The following is a 21,672-nucleotide window of genomic DNA, read 5'->3' on the forward strand; positions in this document are numbered from 1 at the left end:
CCCTAGTCTCTAAGCTTCTTTTTATCAATATTTTAATAACTAATTAACTGTAAATTGTACCTAGTCAAGATTCTGATTAGTGCTTGGTTGCTCAAGAAATCTCCAGCGTTGCTCTTTCTTCTACAAAAGGATAAAATCACTTTAAATGGCCAAGGAACCTGCTTTCCAGGTTCGAAAAACATAATTATCATGCCGTGTGTTTTGAATATTTGCTATCCCAACTATATCTTTGAGATCCCAGTGGCTTTAATGTGGCTCTGTTTGGTCAATTGCAGGACACAGTCATGAAAGCAAATTTGCACAAGGTGAAACAGCAATTTATGACTACCCGAGATGCTTCTAAAGATGGTCACATTCAGATGAAAGAGGTACGTTTCATGACTGTATCTTTCATGGCTCTACTCTTCTTGACTGTTTTTTTCTTTACTTTGTCATCTTGGGCTGTAATATTCTTTGGAAGACAATGGAAACTTTACATTTGATCAGGAAATTGGAGATTTCTGAAAGGCAGTTGGCTTAGATAACATTTTAAAAGTAATCATCTCTCCTTTTTCATCTACTTAGTAACAAAGAGTGTGCAATTCTTTTATCATTTTATTTAGGTCAATTAATATTTGTACTTATTTTATAATTGGGGAATTGAAATGATAGAGGCCTTGCAATTACTTTATCCGCCATTTGTCTCTTTATATAGTGTCCTGTTCAAACTGAGCAGTGATATAAGGAAAAACTTACTGAAAATAAATAAGGTTAAACTTCAGCATCAGCTCCCAGTGGAGATGGGAAAGATCTATCCCTAAGATCATTAAAAGCATGACAGACAATAGCTGTCTTTACTTCAACTTAATCCACTTTTATGGAGCACATACTAAAGCATGTAACTATGCTACGTGTGCAGCGCTGTGGATGGTCTACAACTTACCTGATCATTTCTCCTTCCAGTTACAAAAATGTTTACAGTTTAGAAAGTACTTCCACATATATTTTATTACTGTATTCCCGTAGTAGTTAAGATGATGATAGGCATGGAACATTATTCCTATTTTGCTGATAAGGACTTGAGTTACTTTCCTAGAATGACATGACCAAATAAGTGGCAATGGTTTTAGTGGAACTCTGCTTATAGATAGGAATCTATACAGGTTCATACTATGTAGCTATAAATCTGTATGTGAAAATGAGTCAATCTGAAACTAAGATATTTTTTCATAGTCAAAACTGCCTGTTAGACATATTACCTGACAATGGGAGAGCTAGTCTCTTGATGTTGTGACACTGCCATATCTGAGCAGTCCATATTATTGAAGAGAATAATAGGACAATTTCTTCAGGAAGTTATGTTAATAGCGCAGGATAATTTCCCTTTATAAAAAGTGTGCATGTTCACCAGGAGACTGCCTTTTCAGAAAACGAATAAACTAAACTCTAGATTTATGAGTGTAGCTGTTTCCAAACTTTTAATCAAAGGCAAAATTGTATATGTAACCAAAAATTATGATTATACTGGATGTAAAAGTATCAATGTGTGCATCAACAGAACAGTAAATGCAAACAGCAAGTTAGGTGTACTAAACAAAAGATTCATAACTATATGTTCACTGTTGTAATTTTCCAGACCCTGGAACAGAGCATAGCATATAGTAGGGCTCAGTATTTCTTGACCTAATTAATGAGTGAGCAAAACATAGCAAATAACTGAAAACTATGTCATTATCTTACTAATAACAGAAGACATTCCCCAGTAATTGGCCAACCATTTTTGTCTTGTAATTCTGCATATGAGTGTCATTGAAGTTGTTGTTTGTACGAAAGCTGATGGTGCATGACTGCATCGTTCCCAAGGCTCCTTAAAACCTTATGAGTCTGTGAGTCTAAGGAGCAGCAAGGCCTTTTGTTTCCCCTACATTCCCTTGCTGTACTATTGACCTTTTCACTTACTCCAATTACAGGTAGTCGTGACATAAAAATCAGCCCACTTTGGCTCATGTTGGATTTTCTAGTAAAAAATAAGATGGGAAAAAGGCCACCGTTAGTCTCAAAGAACAGTTCCCTGTTCCAGTTGACCCTGTGTAGGTTGATGGGAAAAGCATGAAGTCAATATGGTGGAATATGAAACCTTAGGCAAGTTACTTAATTTCTCTGAGCCTCAATTTTATCATCTTCACCAACACGGCAGTCATCATTTATTGACTATTTGATATGTATGAGGTATTTTCCTAAACAGTTTATAAATACTGGCTCATCTTACTTTTAGTCTTCCCATCTGGACCAGGATATCAATATTATTATCTCCATTTTCCAAATGAGGAAATTGAGGCATAGATATACTAACTAAATTACCTAAGGTCAAATCATTAGTAAGTAATGGAGAAGAAATTTAATTTCACTCTAAAGCCTATCATTTACACTTTGAACTGCACTGCCTCCCATTGACAAAAAGGGGATATTTATACTCATCCTGAAAAACTGGTGTGAGGACTTAATGAGATGATAACTAAAAAGCATCTTGCTGGTACCTGCCATGTAGCAGGCACTCCAAATCTGGTAGTTATTGTTAACATGATGTGTCCTCGAGCTGACCCACATCCAATTAGAAAATGTGAATGAGAATGTGAGCTAATTACACCGAAATCCCTTCCGGAGCATCTGCTGTGGACTCACTCTGTGGTATTGTACAAGACACTGAGCAAACTACTCAGTTAGAGAAGAAATGACCATTGTCTATGGGAACAGCTCAGAAAGAAGACAATATATACTACAATACCCTAGGCTTGGCAATGAACACAGCCAAACCTGAAAAAAGTATTATAACTACATAGGGGAACAAGATATTATTATACCTTTGTTCAAGGGAGTGCATGAAGTAAATCAGTCAAACTGGTGCTCATATTAAAAAGCTGATTGGCTGAATTTATCATACTTGAGTCAACTGTTGTAGTATCTTATAGACACTAATAATGTAAAAGAATATAAACCATAGCTAACACTCAAGTATCAAGCCAGGCAGCAGTTATTCCTGCTTTTGCACTGAAGTACTGTATATATACAGCATCTCACCAGTAAACCATAGTGATTAAAAGTGTGGGCTTGAGATCGCCAAGCTGAAATACTGACTTCACCACACACTAATTACAAAATGTTGGCAAGTTCCTTATCTCTGTATAGACCAGTTTCCTGCACCGGAAAATAACAGTAATGGTATGTTGTGCACCCTATAGATTGTTATTAGGATTAAATGAATTCGCATATGCAAACATTTAGCATAATGCCTGGCAAACATAAGCATTATTTGCTATTTTTATCTTCTGTTACTATGGAATTAAATTAATTCAGTATTGGAAGTTCTTAGAATAGTGCCTGGAACATATCAACACTTAACAAATTTATTATTGATATTAATGTTATATTCATCATTATCTTAGATTTTAAGCTCGTGGAAGGCAGATATCCATAGCGATTTATACTTAGTAGGAGTGTGATACTTTCTGAAAGAATAAATGAATCAAAGAATGTCAATCAAGAGCACAGAACTGCAAACTGAGCTGTTCATCCTGGAAGATCTGAGACCTTCCGCCCTGGAAGACGTACCACCATGCCTTTTACCAGAGAGCATTCTTAAATGGACACTGGCCAGGGTCCCCGACTGTTATTTTTTCTGTTCCTTTAGCTTGCTGGTATGTTCTTATCTGAGGATGAAAACTTTCTTCTGGTCTTTCGTCGGGAAAACCCACTGGACAGCAGCGTGGAGTTTATGCAGGTGAGTGCTTGGTTATGTCTTTATGGAGAAAGAGGATGGAGACAAGGCTATGATCTTAGCCACCTGCTGTGGCTACCACCACTCCTGCCCAGTGGTCAAGGGAGAGCTGAGCACTGAGGATAAGACCAAGCAAAAAATGCCTTAGTGATGAATGAGGACTTTGGTCCCAAACCCCAGTGTTCTCTCAGTACTGTCCTGGGGTGCTCCTGAGCTGACAGGCTCCTTTAGTTTGGGCTGGAGGAAACTTTAGACAAGAGGCCAGGCAGGTACACTGAAGAATGGAGAGGGAGGGGAGGTGGGGGACTATGGAAAGGAGAGCAGGTGCCCCATCTGAAGCCAATATCCCTATGGAGCTTCAGCCTTTTGAGAATGCTGTCTAGAAATCTAGACTCTAGAAAATGGCGGCAACTAATTTTAGTTTTGAAGGCATGATGATACAGAACATAATGTATTAGAGTGCTGGTCCAGCCAGGAGGCCTTCTGTTTATAATCATGGGAGAGTAAAAGCTAAAGGCAACATCAATAACCTCTCTTACCACTTTCCCTCTGGCTACCCCTTCTCTCAGCCTCTCAGTGTTACTGCTCTGTTGGTGAAAAACAACAAGGGAAGGGCAGATAAGGGTTTCCCCAAGGCCAGAGCAGCAGATTCAAGACAGCCACTGCATCCAGGGCCCCACAATGGATACAGTTACCATGTCCCCATTTAGGAGATAATAAGTTTTGCATAGGCAATTTACAGAAGAAGTTCTGAATGGACCATGAATTTATGCCAGTAACTCAAGAAATGCAATAATTTTATGGAAAGTAATTTTGGAAAAATTCAATCACGATCCTTTAAAATTTCATTATCCACAGTTATTTTTTTTAAATTTAATTTGTCCTGGCTGGGCACGGTGGCTCACACCTGTAATTCCAGCATTTGGGGAGGCCAAGGTGGGTGAATCACCTGAGGTCAGAAGTTTAAGAGCAGCCTGGCCAACACTGTGAAACCCCATCTCTATTAAAAAAAAAAAAACAAAAACAAAAAACAAAAATTAGCTGGGCGTGGTGGTGGGCACCTCTAATCCCAGCTACTCAGGAGGCTGAGGGTGGAGAATTGCTTGAACCCAGGAGGCAGAAGTTGCAGTGAGCATAGATCGTGTCATTGCACTTCAGCCTCAGGAACAAGAGGGAAACTTGGTCTCAAAACAAACAAACAAACAAAAAAAACCACAAAAATTCTACTTTTTCCGGCATCTATTTTATGGCTATAATCAGAAATGTAGACAAAAGTTTTCTGTACAATGATGTTCATATAATGTTGCAGTGTCACTTATAGTTCAAACTAAAAATAACATAAATGTGTAACAATAGTGGAAAAGTTAGTTAAATTATGATATATTCATATAATTCATTCATTCTACAAATTCTTATCAGCACTGTAATATGCAAGGCACTGTTCTAGGTGCTGCAGATTCATTAGCAAAAAACTACAGTATTGAACATTATTGATCACTGAAGATCAAATTTTCAAAAAATAATTAATGACATGAAGGAAATGCAATATAATATTAAGAAACAAAATTGTATATGGAATTTGATCTTAACTTTGTTTAAAAGTTGTTTACCCTGAGGCCTGAATAAATAAGATAATAGGTAAGTATACACAAATAAATATCGGTTGTTCGTAAGTGGTAAGATTTCAGGTGATTTTATTCTTTGTACTTTTGTATTTTCCAATTGTGTATAAAGTCATAATTATTTAAAATGTATTTTAAGACATTTTCAAAATGATTCTAATTGTGTTTAAAAACACTCAGATAACATTTTTAATAAAAATAACAAAGAGACTGCCCAAGTGTATAGATAATATGACCCCAATTCTGTTTGTTAGTGTATGTTGTAGAAACATGATAGAAATGAAACACATAGAAACAATAAGTAATTATCTCAGGAGAGGAATTTCTGGAGATTATAAATTTTTTCTTTTTGTATTTCATTCATTTTGTACAGTGAACATGATTTCAGAAAAAAAATCATGAATATAGAAAAATAGTATTAAAATGTTAGGCCTAGTGTAGCCTTGAATAACCTTGAGAAGTGGGAAAAGCACATGGCCCTATGGAGGCTTCTTATCTTTTTTTTTTTTTAATTCTACTTTTCCTGCCTTTGTAGTTTGTCGATTTTATCTGTAAAGAAGAGCTTTCCCTTTCTGTACCCAGTTTTTAAAACTATCATTGTAAATTATTCGTTTTTAAGAATTGACTGTCTTATATCCCATTACATTCTACATATTTTAAGAAATTCTAACTTTTCCCCTGAACCACAGGATCTTAACACACTATAACTCTTACTCACCAACTCATGTGCCATTATTGTCCAGAATATTAGTTCTATCTTGTTTTCTTTAATCCCACAAATTTTATGCAGTCAAGATTTGTTTCAATTTGCCCATGTGTCACCACATGTCATATTGCTACCATTGTCTTTGTTCACCATTCCTTTTTTGTGTATCTCAGATTTCCTTCTTCCTGTTCCTTCTTCTTCCTAGAGTATATTCTTTATTGAGAGTCTGCTGGTAATAAACTCTGCTTCTGTTTGTCTGGAAATGTCTTTATTTTGTTTTTATTCTTTAAAGATAGGCTTGCTGAATATTCACACAAAAATCTTTGGCTCTCCAATGACTCAGCTGTAGTAAAACTACACAATAATTTAGATGGAAATTGTTGGAGAATGGCATTTAAAAAGCATGCAAAAAATTTTAAAAATTATTTGAAATTCTCATAGTTTTGGCATATTCATATGATAAAAGATGTAAATCACATTTAACTCACTGATTGTGTAAATTGGACTAAATTCAGACATAAATGACAGGGTCTGAAAGGAGTGACATTTCTGAATTGTTATCACTAAATATCAGCACCAGTGTCGACATAGCATCAGTATCAACATCTCCTACTATCCCTGCAGAGTCTGAGCTCAGGACACTGATTGTGGTTAATAATTAAGGTTCCTGCAGTTGGTTAACACAGAACACAGGCAATCCATCTAGGATCTAAGAAAAATCTGTCAATGGAAAAAAAACCACAACAACTTAGTGTAACCTTTCATTTTGTACAAGAGTTAGGGAGCTTGCCAACTGATGTGAGGCTTGTCCATGGAATAATCAGAGGTGGTGAGAGTAACAGAATTTATTAAAGAAAGTAGTTCGGTGCTTTCCTCAAAGAGTTTCAGCTGTTCTGTCTTCCAGTTCAGTAACTGCATCTTCAGTTGGATGAATGCTGGCCTCACACTAATGACAGGAGTAGCTTATAACTGGGAATTATCAGTTATTTTATTCCCTCCATCAGAGACAAGACCACACAGGCAAGATTTCTTAGGGGACTTTTCTGCAGTGTAATTTTTTAAAGTTCATCTTTCATTAAGGTTTTAGTTTTGAAGCTTTAGTTTAAAGCGGGCACCTTGATCTGATTTTCCACCTGTGTGGGTCCCATGATTTATTCCCTGTCTACCACATGTGCAGTTTTCTCATAAAACTGCAGACTTTGTTGCCAGGGACCAGCAGATATACTTGGGATAGGCTTTGGTTTCAGTCCTACATTACCACTCTAAGTTTGTGCTTTCCTATCATGTTGGGTCTCTTAGGAGTCCTTTCACTTTCTTGTGATCTATGCAATGTAATTAAAAGTTATTTACATAGGATGTTGCATTTTTAGGTAGTTAGTACTGAGGAGGTTTCTTAGTTTGTCATATTGCCCCAAATTGAAGTTCATCACTTTGTATCTTTCCATTCTGAACTTTCCAAAAGAATCCTTTCGATTAAAGCCCACTCAGTGGGCTTTCATTGAAACCACTGTGGCCCTCCTTAAGTGGCTCCAAGTGAATGCAGTGATCCATTTCTGGTGGATTCTGCCCAAAATTGCTGTCACCAAAGAAAGCCTAAAGTTTCCCATCAAAAGTGGAATTTCCATTCAGTTAAGTACTGTTTTCAGATGCTGAACTGTAGTAGATACCACATAATTATTCCAACTTATCTGAGGATAAATGAATTAATGACTTTTGTGTATTTCAGATTTGGCGCAAATATGACGCTGACAGCAGTGGCTTTATATCAGCTGCTGAGCTCCGCGTAAGTGTCACTGGGTGAAGGGGTGGGTTTGTTTATCATTGGGAATTTGATATGTGTGTATCATGAGTTTGATTTCTGTGGGCCCAGGAAAGATGTATTTGAATATGTTACTCAAAAAATACATACATATGTACATATATGTATATATATTCATTTTTAAAATGTTTAGAAAGTGCAAGTCACATTGCTGTCTCTGGAAAAGCAGCATAATTGAGCATTTATGATAACTTTTTCATGATGGAGCTAGTCCCTGGGCCCCGTGAGCTCCCTATAAACAGCGACAGCCCTCAATTCTTGGATTTATTGCTTGCTAAAAGCATTTTATTTCCTCCTGGAAACAAACAACCCACAATTCTTGAAATAAGGCCTTTTAAGACATTTGCAGTTTATTTGCTCACTATATGAAGTATGACTCTTCTCTTGGCGCCACAGAACTTCCTCCGAGACCTCTTTCTTCACCACAGAAAGGCCATTTCTGAGGCTAAACTGGAAGAATACACTGGCACCATGGTAAGTAATGAATAATTACTCACTACTCCATGAGTAATTACCTCCATGAGGACAGCTCCCCCACTCCCTCCCCAGACCCCAGAAACAGTGTCTGCTAGAGAGGTCGTCCTTGAGAATTTGAAGGCTAAATGAATGCAAGAGGAAACCTCAACTCTGAAAAACACTGGCTAAAACTGAACTCTTGTAGCCTCTCTCTTGTGACCAGGTTGCATCTATTTGAGAGAGAAAGCTGTTCACCAGTCTGTGGGGAAACCTGAAAAGTTCAGTCAATATTAGGTTTCTAAGCACCAGGCCAATAACCTCAATGTTAATTGAAGTCACATGGAAGCAAGTAAACATGGACTTAGACAATCAGTACCAAACAGATGGAAGCTGCCTCTCACCACAGTGGATGATTCTCCTCATTTAGCATGTTGATTTAGTGCAGCTGGAGAGTCAGATAGATGGAGGATGCATGTCCTACCTCTGCCACTTACCAGCTATGATGTAAGAAAACTGTCAAGCCTCTCAACTTTATTTACTTCTCCTATAAAATGGGAATGAATAGTACCTAATTCCTGTGAGGGCAAATGCGTTGATGCATTTGAAGGACTTGCATACTATCCAGAATACAATGAGTTAGCTCTTATTGCAGTAGTTGTCATTATTTCACAATCCCCTCATGTCATCGTTGTTCCAAGTGACCTTGAGACTATTTTTGTGTCAAGCTCCATGGAAAGTGGTGAAGTAGGAAGCTGCCTTTGGTGAACTCATCCTCATGTTCTGTTTCAACACCTAACTTGATGCATTTCTCCCAGTACTCATCAATGATTTGTATTAAATTGTATCTGGCTCCTCTGTCTTTTCTCCTCCCCTATCCCTTTCTCATCCCTAGGTGTGTGGTTCATTCCTATAAAAATCTTCAGGTTTCTTAGTTAGTAAGCATGGAAATTTGCAGATAAAGCCTTAATTACTTGTAGGATTGTTATATTTATTATATAAAGAGTTATTGAGCAGTTTCACCTCATTGAGCCTTATGGTGAAGTCAGGGATACATATTACTGAGAAGAGTTTGTTAAAATGTGTACCACCATGTTGACCTATTTGGGCTTTTAATTGGTATTTCCAAATACTATAATATTTCCAACAACTTCTCTACAGTGTTGGTATTATTCATGCAATTTTGTATATCTGATGACTAAGGCTAAGAAAGCGTTTTAAGTGACTAAGTCACCACCAGGTTGAGTTCTTAAGCTCATTTTAAAGATCAGATAACTGAGAAAAAATGTTCCTTAGCTAAAGGCATCTGTTAAGCTGGAAGCTAAGCTCCCCTGATTTTCAGCCCTGGAGCTTTCTCTACTCTCCCTCTGTACTCTGCTCTGAATGTGCCTCCAGTCAAATGAGTCTGTGTTGGGAAGGAGGCAAGTGCTCTTGACCCTGGTAACTTGTAATTGGCCTAGACAGGAGAAAGCAAATGCCAAGGAGAGAATCAAATCTCAGGGCAGGATCTCAATTAAGGAAATTATTCAGCCTCTTACTATGTTGATTTGTTTTAATAGCATGCAAAATGATGTCTGAAATCCTGAGTAAATATGTGCTCAGCACCAAAGGGTGAAGTGGGAAATCCCCCAGCAGTGGGAAGCAGTTTCCCTGCTACAGGAGAATCTCTAGGTTCCTTTTGACCTAAGCTCCAGTGAAGCCCTCTAATAGAATGAATACTATGAAAAAGGAAATTAGATGGAAACTGCTTGGGGTACAGAACAATAAGGAGGTGTTTTTCTAGTTCAGCATATTTTTAACATTGATTTAACAGAATGTTAACACTGGCTGTTGTTATCTCGATTTTATCGACTTATAAAACATGACCTACTTAATGAATATATTTTCATGTAGAATCTCCAGCATGTTGCCAGTATTTCTTTGACTATCTTTGACTCTGAGGAGCTTGCCCCCACCTCCAACTAACCATACTAAACCACTACTCTTTTACTTCTTAATATAGCTCAGCTTTTTTCCCCTCACTTTTTTCACCTGGTTCTTGCTCATCATTCAATATTCAGTTAGATATCAACTTGCCCTAAAAGAAATCTTCTGTAGCCTTCCCTCCACGGTGAGCCCAGTACCCCTTCTCTGTGCCTGTGTAGTGCCTTGTGCATATCATCATCTTAGCTTCTTAATAATTTAATTCATTCCGCAAATATTCATTACGTATCTACTATGCCCCAAGCATTATTCTAGTCAACAGGGATTCAACAGTGAGCAAAATAGACAAAGGAGAGACTGACAACAAATAATAAACGTAATTAATAATTCATTATATTGCATAACAGAGGGAGATGAGTGTTATGGAAAAAATTAAAAAGTGGAGTTGGGCCAGGAATGGCAGTGCTAGCAGGAGCAGTTGGGGTAGGGGACTGGGAAGAAGGGGTACTTTTCAATAAGGTGGTCAGGGTGGCTCCTCTGAGAAGGTGAGATGTGAGGAGGGACTGAGGGTACAGGAGGCACAGGGCCCCTAGTGCAAAAGCGCGCCTGGGATTTTTAAGAACGGGGGAGACCAGCATGGCTGGAGCAGAGCAAGAAAGGATGAGACTAAACGGCAGCCAGACCATCATGGGATTTTTAGCCCATCGTGAGGACTTGGGTTTTAGTTAGATGGAAAACGGCTAGAGGGCTATGATGCAGAGGATGTCAAGATTTGCCCCCTTGATTGAGAAGAGTCCTCAATGGGCAAGTATGGAATCAGGAAGATCTGCTGAGAGGCCATTGTTGCCATCCAGGTGATGGAGGATGGCAACTTAGACTCAGTTGGAGTGGCAGAAGAGGTGAGAACTAAATATATTTTGAAGATAAACTTGAGAAGATTTCCTGATGAATCACGTGGGAGTCAAGGATGACACTGATGTTATCTGTTTATGGCTCTTGTACCCCACTAGCCTGTGACTCCTCAAGGGTGAGGACAGCATCTAACCTTCTTGTCCCAGCCCTCACATGGGACCTGACACGTAGTAGGCTACTTAATGCATATTAAACTGAACTTTCAGTTGTTACCTAATAGCCAGCTATGATGAAACCATGACAAAATAAGGAACATTTGTCTTTGGGAACCTCCTATCTCCCCTGTCAGTGTTTCTTATGACCCTGTGCCCCTATTATGGCTCTTGCTCCCTTTTGGGTTGGAGGGAGCATATTGCATATTGCTTGGAGGGTTGCATATTGCACATTTCAGCATTTTGCACAGACCCAATCTTCCCCAAGCAGAGCTTTATGTTCTGAAATTCTCCTTTTCTCCTCTCCTTTAAACCAAACCTGCCAGGGCAGAATCAGAAAGGGTGCAGTATGTGGTTGAAGAAAGATGATGCACATCACAAATCAGGCCAGTTGCCCAGAGCTTTTCCCTTTACAGCCATCAGGCTTAAATTAAAGAAGCTTCAGGCTGGCATCACCTTACAATGGGATGTCCTGAGCTCAAGAAAATTTGGCAGTATGCAACATTTTTAGCTTAGATTCGTAAGTCTAGAGTCCTGGGAAGTAGCTGAGGGAAATCAGAGTGATCTTACCCAATGTTTAAGTATCTAGTTTGAGAACTGTCCATTGGCCAAGACAGTCCTGTTATTCTATGTCTGTTTCATTGCCAGCACCTCATAGCTCTTCTGCTCATGTGTGCTGCAGTTAAGTACTCATTTTGGTTCTAAATTGTCCCATGGAGACAGGTCCATAATCAAACAAACTCCAAATGGCCCCTGTGTTAGGCCATTGTTGTGTTGCTATAAAGAAACACCTGTGACTGGGTAATTTATAAAAGAAGGTTTCATTGGCTCATGGTTCTGCGGGCTGTACAAGCATGATGCTGGCATCTGCTTTGCTTCTGAGGAGGCCTCCAGGAGCTTTCACTTATGGTAGACAGTGAAGCAGGAGCAAGCACATCACATGGCAAAAGCAGGAACAAAAGAGAGAGAGCTGAGGAGGGTGCCACACACTTTTAAACAACCAGATGCTGGGAGAAAGCATTCACTATAGCAAGGACAGCACCAAGGGGATGGTGCTAAACCATTCATCAGAAATCTGCCCCCATGATTCATCACGTCCAACACTGGGGATTACATTTCAACATGAGATTTACAGGAGACATCCAAGCTATATCAGCTTCTCATTGACTTTTTATGCACTGAGATGACAGCCAAGTGTGGAGGAAGCTGGTGAAAGAGTTTCCACCCAAATATTTGAGTTTGATTAGAAGACAAAATGAGTTCAACGAAATTTTGACCAATTGATTTCATTTTTCTTCCCTAAGTCATAGAGGTGACTTATACTTTCCAACAAACAGATTTTGGAACTTGATAGTTGATTTTTTAAATGACTTTTTACATTTCCCTAGAAACTTCTGGGTGTACTAACTTTTAGGAACTTAGCTTTTTAAAAAACGACTTCTACATCCTGAGCTCTGATATACTAAGCGTGAAATCACGTTATTGCTGCTTTAATGGATTTTTATTGAGCAATGGACATAATCATGGCAATACTGTATTAAAGATTTTGTTCTGAGGTTTAGCATCAAATGCTTTACTTAAGAGATGTAACTTATTAAATGAATTCAAATTGATCTGAATAAGGATTGGCACATTTAAAAACTGGCTGAAGCATGACTAATGAGTGAGTTAAGGCAGAATGACCAATCAGGAGAGAGAAGCAGAGGTCTGCACATCTTGTCTTATCCTGATTCCTAATTAATGTTCTGGACAAGGAAGGAGACAGCCTATTATTAAAAATCAAATTATGGTACTGAATTTAGAGGTGCTGCCAACGCCAGGCAGGAGGAAAGATTTAGCTGTCTGGATAGGATATTTTTAGATAATACTTACTTTTGTTAAATGTAAGCTAATATTTCTGGCTGATGTTAAATCACATACTAAATTAGAGCAGGAAACTTGAACTTTTATAAAATAACACATTTAAATCTGAGACTATGGTGAGGTGGTAAATTAAAGAAAAATAAAAAGAAAGAGAAATAAGTTTTCCTGTATTAGGCTGACTTGTCCCAGAGGCAGCAATAAGCACAGCCCAGACCCAGGAAAAGTCTTGATAATACTATCTAATGTGCTCTGGAGACTCTCCCAGCACTCCCTCAACATACGGAGAAGAAAAACAAATTTTCCTTTATTTTATGGAATGAGTTTATAGATTCCTGTTCTCTATAACTAGTGACTTCAGGTATTCTGTTTTATCTAAGAAGTACAACAAAGGTCATAAGAAGCCTGAGTAGGCTTGAACTACAGCTGCCTGGGTACCATAGTGAAGGTTAAGAGATAAGCCTGTGCCCAGGCAAACCAAGATAATGGACACCTGGGTTGCTTGGTAACAGTTATGTGCAATCCTAAGTTTGTTCTGCCTCTGTATCCCTGCTTTCACGCCACTGTAAGCTTGCTTCAAGCTAGCCCATCCCCTTTTGTAAAGTGTATGTAAAAGTCAAGTGCTGTCTTTATTCCGATCCCAGTCTTTTGGACATGAGTCAGCTGGGCCTGAGTGCACTTAATACTCTTCTGTTTCAACCCGAGGTCACTCTCATCCTCCTAAATCCCACAACAATGGCAGACAAAGAGAATGATACGAGTTTAAGCTTGTCCCCATCCATGATCCTGGTCTTGGCTCTCATATTTCATGCCTGGGTTAAAGCAGCTCATATCTGCTTCCTTCTCTGGGTCTAGGCATTCATCACTGTGATCCAGGCCAACCTGACGCTCGTCTGGGCTCAGTCCTCAGATCTCTTCTCTTCTATGTCCACTCTCACTCGCGGTAATCTCACCCAGTCTCATGGTTTTGAATACAAGCTAAAGGCTGACCACCCTTGATTTATATGGCTGACTCAGACCACTTCTCTAAACTTCTTGGATACACTTAAATGTGTATCTCTACTTGAACTGCATGCCTAATATACATTTTCAACATGTCTCAAATTGAAATTCTGACCTTTCCCCAAAGACCTGCTCCACTACTGGTCTTCCTCAAGCTTTCAAGTTGCTCAAGGCATGACACTTGAAACCATCTTTGATGCCTCTTTCTCTATCACTCCACATCTAACTGGCAAATCTTATTGAACACATTAAAATTACATTCTAAATCTGATCATTTCTCACCCTGTTCCAAGCCATGATTATTTCTCAACTGAATTGTAAGATGCTTCCCAGCAAATCCCCCTATTTCCACTCCTGTCTCTTACCATCTCTATGAAACACAGCAGCCAGAGTGATCCTGTTATACTATGAGTCAGATTGTGTCATTTTTCATATCAAAAACCTCCAAAGGCTCTGTCTCTGAGAAAAAGCCAAAGTTCTTACACCACCTGCTCATACCCCAAGTCATCACCTTTCCCATCTTATCTCCTTTTATCTCCTCCCCAGTCCTAGTCTTGCCACACTATTGCCTGTCATACTTTTGGTTACTCTGACATGCATGTATGCGCTGCCACAGGTGCTTTGCACTTGCCATATCCCTGCCAATATATTTTTAACCCTGGTATGCATTTGATTTACTTTCATCTCTTTCAGGTCTTTATGAAAAAGCCACCTTTTAATTGAGGCTTTCCATTTCCATTCTATTTAAAATTGTAACCCCCAACTTGCTATTCTATATGCTACTTAATTTTTCCTACAGAGCATTTAACATAGGTAACATGTATATTTCACGTTACATATGTAAAGCAGTCAGTATTTTACTTATCTGTCTTATTTTCCTTCCCCCCTTCCATCTCCTCTTTCCAAATCAGCTCCATGAGAGCATGAATTTTCGTTTGTTCAGTAAATAGAACAGTGTCTGACACATAGTAGGCACTCCATAAATATTTGTTAAATGAATGAACGCATGAATAAATGAATGAATGATGTCAGTCACCTGTGCATGGATCTACAAAAGTTTAAACTTCTATTTATGGCTTTCAAGCTCTTGCATCATCTGGTCCCATTCTCTCTCCCACTCTAACTTCTCTCCTCCACTCCCAGAACAGCCCTCGTCCTCCCTGGTGACTCTCTATGGCTAACCTATTGCTATCATGTGAATTTCTATCTCGGTGCCTTTGTTCTTACATTTGCTAGTCTATAATGTCTTCCTCTCTTCTCTCTGCCTCATTTCCAAATCCTATCCCTCCTTCAGAACTTACCTGAATTCTTATCTCCTTCCTCAGTCTCCTCCAATATCCTGTCACATTGCTCTGTCTCTTTTTCTCAGGGTTAAGGAGATAATGTTGAATCTTATTAGTTAATGTATATTTCAGATATTTCTTTTTCACTCTTCAATTACAATTGTATACTCCTAAAATCATGTACCATCTTAATAATTGTTTGGGATGTCCCATAGTGTGTAGAATGTTATTAGACATAGTAATTACCTGACAAATAATTCTCAATTGATAATATGGGAGGGGGTTCTAATCTTTTTTGGAATAGCATATGGCAATAATTTCCAGGCAGGAATGAGGATCTCCTTTAAAGTTTTTTTAAAAAAAGAACTGCTGGCCGGGTGCAGTGGCTCGCGCCTGTAATCCCAGCACTTTGGGAGGCTGAGGCGGGCAGATCACAAGGTCAGGAGATCAAGACCATCCTGGCTAACTCGGTGAAACCCTGTCTCCTAAAAATACAAAAAATTAGCCGGGCGTGGTGGTGGGCACCTGTAGTCCCAGCTACTCGGGAGGCTGAGGCAGGACAATGGCGTGAACCTGGGAGGCGGAGCTTGCAGTGAGCCGAGATCGCCTGGGCGACAGAGCGAGACTCCATCTCAAAAAAAAAAAAACAAAAAACAAAAAAAAGAAAAAAAGAAAAAAAGAACTGCTAAAGAATGATTTTTCCAATAATTTATTAAATAGAAAAAGGAAGCTGCAAAATAGTATATTGCATATGGTCCATTCATCAAAAAACTAGATAGATGTGATATATGTGTGTGTACATATATACACATATACTTGTATGCTTAAAAAGTTTCTGGAAGGATCTATAAGACTCTGTGAATGGTAGTTACCACTAAAACAGGCAAGGGAGGGACTCACACTCTTGACTCTGCTCAATTATTTGCATGTTTTTCACCATGGGCAGGCGTTATACTAAAATTCTTCATTAAGAATTGTTTTAAAAAGTCACAGACTTCCTCTCCCACCACATGACAGTAGTTGTACTTTGAATCTACTGTTTAAGAAAATATCTATTGACAGGAAGTTACCCAGTAATGATTTTAAGTGATTTTGCATTTTACAATCGCTACTGCACCTACAAAGGTTTGAAAAACTAAAAGATTATTCAATCTAAGGAGAATTCTGAGTAACTCCAAAGTCCCTGAGGAGTCTCTTGCCAGAGAATGGGAACTACCACACTTAGAATTTTAAGGCATTTGTTATTAAGACATTGTGTTCCATTTCTAGGAGCCTTGATAGCACCTTTCAGGTAGCTAATTCTCAAAAATGTGTGGATGGAGTATGAGTGCAAGTCTTGGAAAAGCAGTGGTAGAGGTAAGAAGAGTGATGAAGGGCTCTTCTCCACCTTTCAGCGATTGCCCTTCAGAATGGAAGGCACGCCCCCTACCGCTGCCATCGTCAACTGCCACAGCCCTCCTGCAGTGAATTAGGATAAAGAGGGAGGAAAAAATAAGGCCTATATTTATTTTCTTTTTTAAAAAATTCAATAAATAATTATTGACTGCCTATTATGTACTAGATATGTGCCAAGTACTTGGGGGCATATCACAAAACAAAACAAAGATCCCTGCCCTCATGGAGTTTGCAGTCTAGCATTTATTACCAATTTATCTGCATCCCGTCTGTGATCCTGTGCAAGTCACCACACCTCTCTGTGCTTCTGACCTCAGCTGCCCAATGGGGAAATAAGCAGGACTGGCTCAGATATGGGTGTGCCTGGTGTTCTGTAGATGTCAACATGACACCCACCCTCAACCCACAACCCAAGCAGTAGGTAGGGCTGGAAGTAAATTGGAAAAGGGCAGAGGGATTTGAACCAGGTCATCAGGGGTGCTGTGGCGGTGGTGGGCAGGGCCCAGGCTGGCTACATGCACTGTTGCTGTTATTGCATTTCAGTGGTTGCCTTGCTCGCTAGGTCCTTGGCCTTCTCCACAGCTGTCAGTGCTGTCTCCTTTGCCTTCCCTTTGGCTTCCTTTGCTGTCCCAGCAGGTGTTTCGGAAGGTGCATCATCTGGCAGCTTGGCCAAGATATACTGAAAACTCTTCACAGTTACAATCATGTTGTTTTTGAAAAGAGCATGACCAAGTTCCTGGATAGCTCTGGAGATACTAGATAAGCTAGAGAACACCCAGGCTTCCCTGAGGATTTCGGACTAGTGCAGTTCTCAGAGTTCACACAGTAAATACATCGTTCCTCCACCACCATCAGCTTGGCATGGTTGATGCTACAGGTGAAGGTGATCACTTCTGATTCTGTGGGTGCCCGGTAGAGTCCTCCAGGATGGACACTGGGTGAGCATCATTGGCAACAAATAGCCACTCAGTCTAGCAGGACATCCCATTGGTCTTGGTCAGGAGTCACTGGGAGAGGAGCTTCTGGGCAGGGGTCACCTCCTCATATTCTATGTTTTTGGTCAGAACATGTTTGCTATAGGAATTTGAGCACCAATGTCACAAGGCAGTGAACATTTGGTTTCAGAAATTCTGGAGCCTGTTCTGGCCTGGGAATACTTCATCATCATTCCAGCCAGGGTAAATGAGCACCCGTGCAGCTTCAGGGCATGGAGCCCAGTGGGAAGGGGTGTGTGTGCAGGGGATTGAAGGGGAGCTGGGTTGTGGGCTGAGGGCTGGCAGGGGCGCTTGCTCATGGAACTCAGGCTGTGACCAACCTGCCACTACTGCCTGGAGCAGTTGTCAGGCACTAGGCTTATATCTCTTGGTTTATAGTCAAAGGTAGAGAAAATAGATAGAAATGAACTATATAAGCGTGAGTCCAGTGAAGTGAAAATTGGCAGTCTTAGAGTTGACTCAACTATCATGAAGTTTCTATTTCTTTAGAGGAAATTCAGACTACTGAGTTGGAGGGAAATCCACATAGTCTTTTTCTAAAAAGAGGCAATTAGAAAAGGTAAATACCACATCTCTGGTATGCTCTATGGCACCAGATTTTTTTTTTTTTTTTTTGAGATGGCATCTCCCTCTGTCTCTCAGGCTAGAGTAGTGCAGTGACGTGATCTTGGCTCACTGCAAGCTCACCTCCTGGGTTCACACCATTCTCCTGCCTCAGCCTCCCCAGCAGCTGGGACTATAGGCGCCTGCCACCACGCCTGGCTAATTTTTTTGTATTTTTAGTAGAGACAGGGTTTCATCATGTTAGCCAGGATGGTTTCGATCTCCTGACCCTGTGATCCGCCCTCCTCGGCCTCCCAAAGTGCTGGGATTACAGGCGTGAGCCACTGCGCCCGGCCTGCACCAGATGTTTTACTTCATAACCAAACATGAAGCAAATCAAATTCAGGATGAGATACCCAGACTTTATAGAGCTAAGAGCCTGGTTTTATGGAAAGAGCTCTGGTGACAGATATGCTTAGATTAAAATCTTGCTTCTTAAACAACCTACTTCAATCTTTCTAAATATCAGTTTCCTTATTTGTTACATGCAGATTTTTTTTGACCTTATAAGGATGTTGTGATAATTAAATGTAATATTGAGCCCTCATAAATGGTCTTTATTATAGTTTAAAAATTAAGAAGCCATTATGTCTCAAACAAATATGCCAAGCATTCAAAAATTCACTAAAGGTTATGCTTGCAAAGAAGCATAATGTCTTAATGTCACACAGGATTTGATTTCTAGTCTGCTGCTACAGGCATGCTTCAAGATTCCCTCATCATTAATATTTGAACTTAGAGCTACAGAGGCCCCAAGAAAGTAGACGAGCAGATACAGTGGAATATGTGTGCCATTCATTCTCACTGGTATACACTCAGAGATGGAAAAATTAGGCAAATGATTTTTTTCCTGATTCTCATTCTTATTTGAGCCATAGCCAATTTTCTGATAGGTAGAAGCATAATTTAGCACACTGATGTTTAGTTCATCCTAGGCCAATTTCGAGCACGGGATTGTTTTCTCTTGGAGTAAGTTTGCACAGCAATGGACTTAGGCCCACGTCTTTCAAGGTGAGTTGTTACTTGCTTAAAGCTCAAGCTGACCTAGCTTTCTATTAAGATAGAACCTCTCATAATGAAAGTGTCACAGAAAATAACTCATGGCTCATCTTCTAGCAAAGTGTATCCCCATCAGACTTTTTACTGGATTCTGTATAGTGTTTATGTTTAAGGGACATAATTGGACATGTAATATGTCCAAATGTATAAAAATATAACCTGTGTTTTAATTCTGTAATACACATTTTTGGTGCCAAAATAGGGATAATGGGTTTTCAAAATCATTTTAAATATTTAAAAAAACTGTATTTGCAGAGAGAGGAAGGATGGGGGACTAATGTATCTTTTAAAGCAAAAATCTGTTGTATATATTTTCAGATTATCTCGCTCCCTCTTTTTCCCTGTGCAGCCTCCTTATATGGATATGTTTAGAGATATTCTGTAGCATTAAAATGTTGTAAAGTCACAAAATTCACTCACATTTCAACTCAGATGTGCAAAGAAATCTATCTCGTCTATTTTGCCCAAACCAATCTTGTGTTTCTAATTTGTGGTTAGTGCACAAATTTTTAACTTTTAGTCCTATATTGTTTAAAGTTTAGTCTGATCTAATAATGTAAACAACTTCTTTGGACAATGCTAAGTCTCTCTATGAAAGGAAAGGTTCAGCGTCAACACCTTTTGCCTTCATGGAAACATGAGGTTTTTCCTATACCCTATGACAGTACCCTATGATATGAGCCCTCCAAGCCCTCCTTGGTGGCTGATATGCTAAATGAGGGCTATAAAATAATTTCAGAAAACCTTGACTCAAACAAAGAACCCACATTTCAAGCTTGTAATCTTTATAAAAGATTTTTATCTGTTTTGCCTGTCAGAGACTGGTAGTTGTTGCTGCTATCCTCCAAATAAGTAGTTTTCCTCACATGGTAGGATTTTATTATTCTGTCCCTTTGAAGGTGGGTGTGACCAGGGATCTGCTTTGGAGAATACAATTTTAATAAGTAAATTATTTACTATTCTTTCTTTCTGCAATGACAATCAGAAATGTGGCCAGACGGTCACTACTTTGTCATTCCATGTCACCAGAGTATAGACAACATGAAGTAGACCTGCCAGCTAACCCTTGATTCTCATATAACATGAGTGAAAAATAAACCTGTGTTGTGTTAAGCCACTGAGATTTAGGAGGTTTGGTTCCTATGACTCATCCTAACAGAGAGGCTGACATGCAATTCCTTCTGTGACCAATACTAATTTTCCCCCAGGCAAGTGGGCTCCTCAGCCAATTTAGGCAAATATGTAATCAGAAGAGCAAAATAGTAAAGTGTTTTAATAACTTTCAGAATTAATTCCTGTTACAAGTACAACCATTTTCCCTTCTGCATTTCAGATGAAGATCTTTGACAGAAATAAAGATGGTCGGTTGGATCTAAATGACTTAGCAAGGTGAGTTACATGGAAATGATATCATACATTCAGAAATACCTTCCTAGGGGCCTGATGACATCATATATTTCCTTTTGAGACTGGAGATCAAGCCTCACCTGGAGTCTAAAAGAATAGGCACATCTTACCAAATAAGCTGAGTGATTCTAAATCTTTTAGGGTAACAGATTCCTTCGTGAAGATAATAAAAGTTCGTCTCTCCAAAATGTACAACGCATAACATTTTCACAAATTTTATGGATGGGTCATGGGAAAATCCCCCTACCCTTAAAGGCAAGACATTTATAGTCTCACCTTGTGACTTCATGACAAAAATGTCCCAAATCCCATTCACTGGCTCTGGGAACGTTGAGCAGTTATTTCAGGACACAGGACTACTGAGCCAGACGCCAGATGCACTCTGTGGTCTTGAAGTGTTGGTGTATCCTCAGGGAGGCACCAAGTGCCTGAAGGCTAGAAGTGGAGGAGGACAGGATAAAAGCAGAAGTGGCTCTGTGTCCATGAAAATGTTGTCTTGAGAGTCTGGTGTTGTGGCATGTGATTGGTGTGTCAGTATGTTTTGTCAAGTCCAGCTGATCCCAAACAGCATGGAGTTGTCTACAAAAAAGAGAAAGACATTCTGAGCAAATAGTCAGAGTTGAAATTGGATCTGGAATACACAGATACACCCGTTATAGGGGAGCAGCTACATATAATACCAGGTACTTCAGGGCAGCGCTCGATGGTAATTGTAAATGGCGCAGCA

General features: G+C 39.4%; 2 protein-coding genes across 6 annotated transcripts in view; one reads left to right on the top strand and one right to left on the bottom strand.

Annotated features, from left to right (window-relative positions):
• Nucleotides 1–21,672, top strand: part of SCGN (secretagogin, EF-hand calcium binding protein) — a 52,500-nt gene that overhangs the window by 11,950 nt on the left and 18,878 nt on the right. The window contains exons 3-7 of the mRNA XM_003897140.3: nucleotides 276–368; nucleotides 3,668–3,757; nucleotides 7,809–7,865; nucleotides 8,298–8,375; nucleotides 20,872–20,927. Coding sequence (XP_003897189.1) covers nucleotides 276–368; nucleotides 3,668–3,757; nucleotides 7,809–7,865; nucleotides 8,298–8,375; nucleotides 20,872–20,927 — 374 coding nt within the window. The remainder of the gene's footprint in view (nucleotides 1–275; nucleotides 369–3,667; nucleotides 3,758–7,808; nucleotides 7,866–8,297; nucleotides 8,376–20,871; nucleotides 20,928–21,672) is intronic.
• Nucleotides 20,782–21,672, bottom strand: part of LOC103883540 (histone H2A type 1-A) — a 134,659-nt gene continuing 133,768 nt past the window's right edge. For all 5 annotated transcript variants that reach the window (XR_004184244.1, XR_004184242.1, XR_004184243.1 and 2 more), the window contains one exon: nucleotides 20,782–21,524. The gene's annotated coding sequence lies outside the window, so the exon portion shown is untranslated. The remainder of the gene's footprint in view (nucleotides 21,525–21,672) is intronic.

Source organism: Papio anubis, chromosome 6 (assembly GCF_008728515.1).
Source record: "Papio anubis isolate 15944 chromosome 6, Panubis1.0, whole genome shotgun sequence".
In the NCBI taxonomy this organism is placed as follows: Eukaryota; Metazoa; Chordata; class Mammalia; order Primates; family Cercopithecidae; genus Papio; species Papio anubis.